General features: G+C 35.0%; 1 protein-coding gene across 1 annotated transcript; it reads left to right on the forward strand.

Annotated features, from left to right (window-relative positions):
- The first annotated feature begins 1,645 nt into the window (after positions 1-1,645).
- LOC131873904 (ATP synthase subunit alpha, chloroplastic-like) lies at positions 1,646-4,627 on the forward strand. Its single transcript, XM_059216985.1, has one exon. It carries the CDS (start codon positions 2,532-2,534, stop codon positions 4,053-4,055), a length of 1,524 nt encoding a protein of 507 aa, XP_059072968.1. The 5' UTR covers positions 1,646-2,531; the 3' UTR covers positions 4,056-4,627.
- Positions 4,628-6,997: the final 2,370 nt, after the last annotated feature.

Consider the following 6,997-nt stretch of genomic DNA (forward strand, 5'->3'; position numbering starts at 1 on the left):
ATCTCCCATCTTTCAACAAACTCATATTTAAATGTTGCTATGCAACTTACCAACACTATGGAGGGATCAAGATATAAATTGAAAAAATTGAAGGGATTGAGATACAAATTGAAAAATTGAAAGACTCATATTTGTACCAAAACAAAAGAGGTTCGTGATTTTGACGAATAAAATTTGCCCTGTGAGCCATCCGACTGCGGTGCTCATCAGAAATAAAAGGCTTCCACTGTACCTAAATAACATGATGTTGATGAGCCGCGGATAGACGGATTTACCGAAAAGGGCAGGATTCAGCAATTGGAGAGTGACTCCAAGAAAAAACTCGATCACCGGATTATTCATCCAAGGGAACAACACATTGGAGAAAAGAATCCTGATAAAAAGAAATAAAAAGACTGGCACAAACATTAGAGTCATCGCGTGAGGTTTCAAAATGAAGCTATAGATAGGGCACAGATAAATGGATGAAAAAATTATAACTTGCCCAAGAAACGAACCGCTAAGAATCAATTTTCCCGTAGGAATGCTTTTATCACCATTTGTATCTAAGATCTTATCCTTAATCAACAAGGATCTGAGATAATACATCTGAGCTGGACCGATTGGCAATGTTGATAAAAACCCATAATATACCCCGAAAAGCACAATTGGAATGCTCCTTTGTATCCAAGGCAACAGAAAAGCTATCATTTTTTAAATCCTCCTTATTTTAATATTAGAATTATTACTTAGTCCTGGTAAAGTTTTGAGACGATTTATTATTTTTAAACGAGGTCTGCGATAACGAGACATAAAAAACTCCTTATTTCAAGAAATGAACAAATAATGTTGGAAAGAGGAATAGAATATTTTTAGAGTTCAAAAACTCTATTTAAAGAAATACAGCTTTTTTCCAGTTATATTGACTATTCTTAAATAGTAACAATATCTCTATTGGAAAGCTTATATTTTTCAAGCTATTATATTAAATAAGTCCTCCCTATGATTGAGGGATGAATAGTTCTAACAAGAACGAGGTCTACTCGACATGGGTGTCGAACGTAAAGTATTTTACATGTTTCTTCTTGATTTAAATAAAGCATACTTTCGGTGATATAATTTAATTCGACCCAGCTTGCTTCCTCCTCTTCGGGCCCTTGATATGGCACTTTCGGCACATTTTTTAAACCCATGTTGTTACTTGTTTCTTTTTTTTCTCTTTTTTAGGCACATATTATTTTACTTTATTTTTGATTAAAGTGCAACAATTTTTTTTCTCTTTTTTATCCATATATTATTTTACTTTATTTTTGATTAAAGTGCAACAATTTTTTTATCCATATATTATTTTACTTTATTTTTGATTAAAGTGCAACAATTTTTTTTCTCTTTTTTAGGCACATATTATTTTACTTTATTTTTGATTAAAGTGCAACAATTTTTTTTTATCCATATATTATCTTACTTTATTTTTGATTATCGTGCAACAATTCACACTGTCTAACTTATAGCTCCCTTCTTCGTGGACGAAGTCGATTTACGAATTATCTATCATCTATACAATATCTTTCCTATAGAAAGATGTTTATCAATATCCTTTCATTTTGTTTACTAAATGCTTATTTCCATCTAATATGAGAAGGGTTCAAAGGCATAGTTGGAGGTTGATCCGATATATAACATTCATATCAATGGAATTATTCAATCTATCTACTAAAAAGTAGTCCTAATCTCCCGTCCAATTTTTTGGGTTTAAATGCGGAACCGACGACCTACACAAAAGCGAATTTATTCAAGAAAAAGTAAATAAGAAATATGAATGAAAAGAAAAAAAGAAGAAAAAGAAAAAAGAAGAAAAAGAAAAAACAACTTTGTTGATAATAAAAAATCCCTTTTGGCAAAAGAGCCCTTCGTAGATTTTGGTCTTTGATAGATTGATTTTATTTTTATACATAATATGAACGAAAAGGGCAGGCTCGGTAAAAAAAAAAAGCCGAGCGGGAGAGCCGAATGAATCGAAAGGTTCGTGTTCGGTTTGGGAAGAGATTATCCATTCGTTCAACTTATGAATAGATAATCTACTTTCATTAAGTAATCTATTAGATAACCGTAAACAGAAAATATCGAGTACTATTCAGAGTTCTGAAGAACTATGTAAAGGAGCTGCTAATCAACTTGAGCAAGCCCGGGCTCGCTTACGGGAAGTAGAAAGGCGGGTACGCGAAATTCGGGTAAATGGATATTCTCAAATACAACAAGAAAAAAATGATCTTATCAATGTTGCTTCTATTAATTTGAAACAATTAGAAAATTTAAAGAATGAAACCATTCACTTGGAACAAGAAAGAGTAATTGAACTGGTTCAAAAACAAATTTCTTACCAAGCTGTCCAAAGAGCTCTAGGAACTCTGAATAGTCGTTTGAATAGCGAGTTACATTTACGTACGATCGAGCATAATATCGACTTGCTCCTAGCCATGAAAAACATAACTGATTAACAGTATATATAATATAGTAGGTCTTATTTTTCAAAAGAGAATTAACTAGTGTTAATGGTAACTATTCGACCCGATGAAATCAGTAGTATAATACGTAAACAGATTGAACAATATAATAATGAGGTCCAAGTTGTTAATATTGGTACTGTACTTCAAGTAGGGGATGGCATTGCTCGTATTCATGGTCTTGATAAAGTAATGGCAGGGGAATTAGTAGAATTCGTAGATGGTACAGTAGGTATTGCCCTAAATCTAGAATCAGATAATGTTGGAGTTGTATTAATGGGTGATGGCTTGATGATACAAGAGGGCAGTTCCGTAAGAGCAACAGGAAAAATTGCTCAGATACCAGTAAGTGATGCTTATTTGGGTCGAGTTGTAAATGCGCTAGCTCGACCTATTGATGGTAAGGGGAAGATTTCATCTTCCGAATCTCGATTGATCGAATCTCCCGCCCCAGGTATTATTTCAAGACGTTCTGTATATGAACCTCTTCAAACGGGTCTTATTGCTATTGATTCTATGATCCCTATAGGACGCGGTCAGCGAGAATTGATTATTGGGGACAGGCAGACCGGTAAGACGGCAGTAGCTACAGATACGATTATAAATCAAAAAAATCAGAATGTAATATGTGTTTATGTCGCTATTGGCCAAAAAGCTTCTTCCGTAGCTCAGGTAGTTAATACCTTCGAAGACCGTGGCGCAATGGAGTATACCATTGTGGTAGCGGAAACTGCGGATTCTCCTGCTACATTACAATATCTTGCTCCTTATACAGGAGCAGCTTTAGCCGAATACTTTATGTATAAAGAACAACATACATTAATCATTTATGATGATCTTTCCAAACAAGCACAAGCTTATCGACAAATGTCTCTTCTATTAAGAAGACCCCCTGGCCGGGAAGCTTATCCAGGAGATGTTTTCTATTTACATTCTCGTTTATTAGAAAGAGCAGCTAAATTAAATTCTCAGTTAGGTGGAGGGAGTTTGACTGCTTTACCAATAGTGGAGACTCAAGCTGGAGATGTCTCAGCTTATATTCCAACTAACGTAATTTCCATTACCGACGGGCAAATCTTCTTATCAACTGATCTATTCAATGCAGGAATTCAACCTGCCATTAATGTAGGTCTTTCCGTATCTAGAGTAGGATCCGCAGCTCAGATGAAAGCTATGAAACAAGTAGCTGGAAAATTAAAATTAGAATTAGCTCAACTTGCAGAGTTAGAAGCTTTTGCACAATTCGCTTCTGATCTTGATAAAGCTACACAAGATCAATTGGCAAGAGGTCAACGATTACGCGAATTGCTCAAACAATCTCAATCGGATCCTTTAACAGTGGAAGAACAAATAGCTATGATTTATACTGGAACGAATGGATATCTAGATGCATTAGATATCGTACAAGTTAAAAAATTTATCCTTAAGTTGCGCGAGTATTTAGTAAAAAATAAACCCCAGTTTGGAGAAATTATACGTTCTACTGGGATATTGACGGAACAAGCAGAAGGCCTTTTAAAAGAAGCTATTCAAGAAAATATCCAACTTTTTCTTATGTTGGGAATAAGATAAAAGAGTTTAATAATCATTTTGCAACATTTACAAAGCATAACGCATTATTACGTCCAATAGGATTTGAACCTATACTTAAGGTTTAGAAGACCTCTGTCCTATTCATTAGACGATGGACGCTTTATTTTCATTATTCCTTGAAATACTTTATCGGGAACAAAAAAGTATGATTTTTTCTCCATCCACAACCAGATTCGGGAAAGAAAGAGAAAGAATAGATATGTAACATGGGCATAAAAAATTCATGTGAATGAGAGAGAAGTTGACATGAAAAATTTGAATAAGGAATATAAATGAGCGGGTAGCGGGAATCGAACCCGCATCGTTAGCTTGGAAGGCTAGGGGTTATAGTCGACGTTGATTAACGCCTCTAATTCAGAACCGAACACGAAAATTTCATTTCATTCGGCTCCTCCATGGGAGAGAGATAGAATGGGAGGTCTAATGAAAAATGATTATTCAAATAATAATAAATATTTGTGAATAAAAAAAAAAAAAGAAAATTAAAAAATAGTTTTGCTCTGCTCCATAACATCTATGTTAGTTTATTTGTAGTTCTTTCTTTCCTCTTAATTTCAGGTGAACAACCTTAAATATAGAATACCTATTCACTTTATAGATGCAGACAATCTCTGTTGGCATACATTGACTCCAACATTGACTCACATTACTCCCGTCATTAGAAGAAATCTCCTCCCCTGAGGCATGGTGCTCGTATCATTGGTGTTATCCAATTTTTTTGATGTTCTAGGTCTTTTTGTTTAAGTTAAAATAACCTTGGGAAATCGGCCCAATTGTTGCTCTAATCCATTGGATTAAATGCCCCTACTTTTCATGATGCTTGCAGCTACATTCTCCATCTTTACTAAACCTTTAATGAAATGCAAGGCCTGATCTTTGTCTCACTTCATTTTAGATTCAAGATTTTGAATGTCATTCTTCCATTGTTTCAAGAGATATGGGATGACTTCAAATATAGCTGGTTATGGGGGTACAAAGAAGATTGCTTGGATTAGCGGTGACCCCATCATATGAACCTGGAGAGTGCATCGTGCTAGGGAAGATGTGAGCAGGTAAATTCCCTCTCCGGAAAAGCAAACATGTTGGAATCAATGAACACTAAGAGGGGGGGTGAATCAATGTTTTATAATTTACAAACTTATTAAGTTGATTCTTAAACCACCAGATGCACAAGAAAGAAAGTGAAATGCAGAAACATAAAGAAATTAACCATGCAACCATAACACCAAGATTTTTACGTGGAAACCCTAAAAGGGAAAAACCACGATGGGATTTGAACCCACAATATTATTATACTATAGCTAAAAGTATGATAATATTACATGAGGGGAATGCACTTGCATTCAAGTACACTGCCTAGAGCTCACTGCTAAATTACAAAAGGGCTACAGCCCGAAGGAAGGCTCACTGCCTTACATGCTATTAAAAATTATTACAATGATGAACTGAATTATAGCATCTAACTATGGAAAAATGCAGTTTCGTTTAAGCTCAGATTGTCTTTTGCAATTGATCTGTCATTCTACTCTGTTTTCCTACTCTATCAATCACCGGAGCACCAAAATCTTCAATTACATTCACCAAACTTACAAATTTTCTCACACATACTTCCTTCACTCATTTCATACACCAAAATGATCAATCAGACTGATCTTATATATTTGCACCAACAAAAAGAATCATTAACCATGTCGGCTTTCAAAAACTGCATAACACGCAACATGAAACGTATATCACCAAGTTGACTTAATCCACCCACAAATCCAAATGTAGACAAAAAAATGATGATAATAAGCTTCACATAAGTCAACCCAATCACTTCAAACACAAAACTGGCCACTAAAATCAACCCAACAAATCTACAACACATGTTACACCAAAATAGTTGTGCTCTAACTGAATTACCGGATACTGGATCTCTAAACGTGCTCATTAACCAACACCAAATATCAAGATCATGAGATAAATTATCTCAAACCTTGAATCAATTGCCTTGATCACTGCAACCAAAATTACATTACCAAAATCAAGATAGACACAATGATCTCATGCTCTACCAGTTACTATGTTCCACCTTCCAGACTTATGCCTATGGACACAATTACTTCCGATAAACCAAATCTATGTACACAGGATGTGATTTGAAAAATGAGTTGCCATCAATGACAACCCCTAAGAATTAATCATGCACCAATATTCACCGAAATAGTATCTCTTGCCAACAAAACGGTGGAAGGGTGTCACTCGAACATTCATTCTATCACCCCTATTCCAGCATCTCCTCCTTCATTGAAGTTCCAACTAATAAGTGAGATATTGGATTAGCCTTCAAATGATTATGTGAGAACCTTATACTGCCACTGCCATAGTGAAGAGATACATTTGACCTAAGGCCAAGAGCTAGGTCAAAGGTGTATGCATTTGAAATATAAGAAAGATCATTACCAATAGCCATCACAAGGTTTGCCATGGAACTACGAATGATAAATTTAAAATTACCAAAACGGTTCCTTGATAAAGATTATAATGAATATGGTTTGCAATAGTTTAGATAACGGAAAAAAAGAGAAAATAGAGCAAGCAAAACATGACACTAAAGTAGGGTTTGAATCAAACCTACCTTATAAGCTTCTTTGAAAGTACCCATGTTTATTGAATGTAGTTTGAAAAATTGACATCTGTCTAGTAGCTCACCCTTTCCACTTTCTCAAATGATTGTCTCTTTTCATTCTTGGCTTGGCCAATTCTCCATTTATTTATGCCATGGGCAATGGGTTGTCTTGTTCATCTGCTAGATTATTTTCATTTTGTTTTTCCCTAAGGCCAACCACACTAACACCAAATGTGGCATTGCAATTTTCCTTTTAGAGTGACATAAAAAATATTAGGTACATGTGTGTGTGCTACAGGACATCGAGACA

Source organism: Cryptomeria japonica, chromosome 3 (genome assembly GCF_030272615.1).
Source record: "Cryptomeria japonica chromosome 3, Sugi_1.0, whole genome shotgun sequence".
Taxonomy (NCBI): domain Eukaryota; kingdom Viridiplantae; phylum Streptophyta; class Pinopsida; order Cupressales; family Cupressaceae; genus Cryptomeria; species Cryptomeria japonica.

Coding starts and splice junctions, on each gene's coding strand:
- LOC131873904 (XM_059216985.1), top strand. CDS start 2,532: ATGGTAACTATTCGACCCGATGAAATCAGTAGTATAATACGTAAACAG.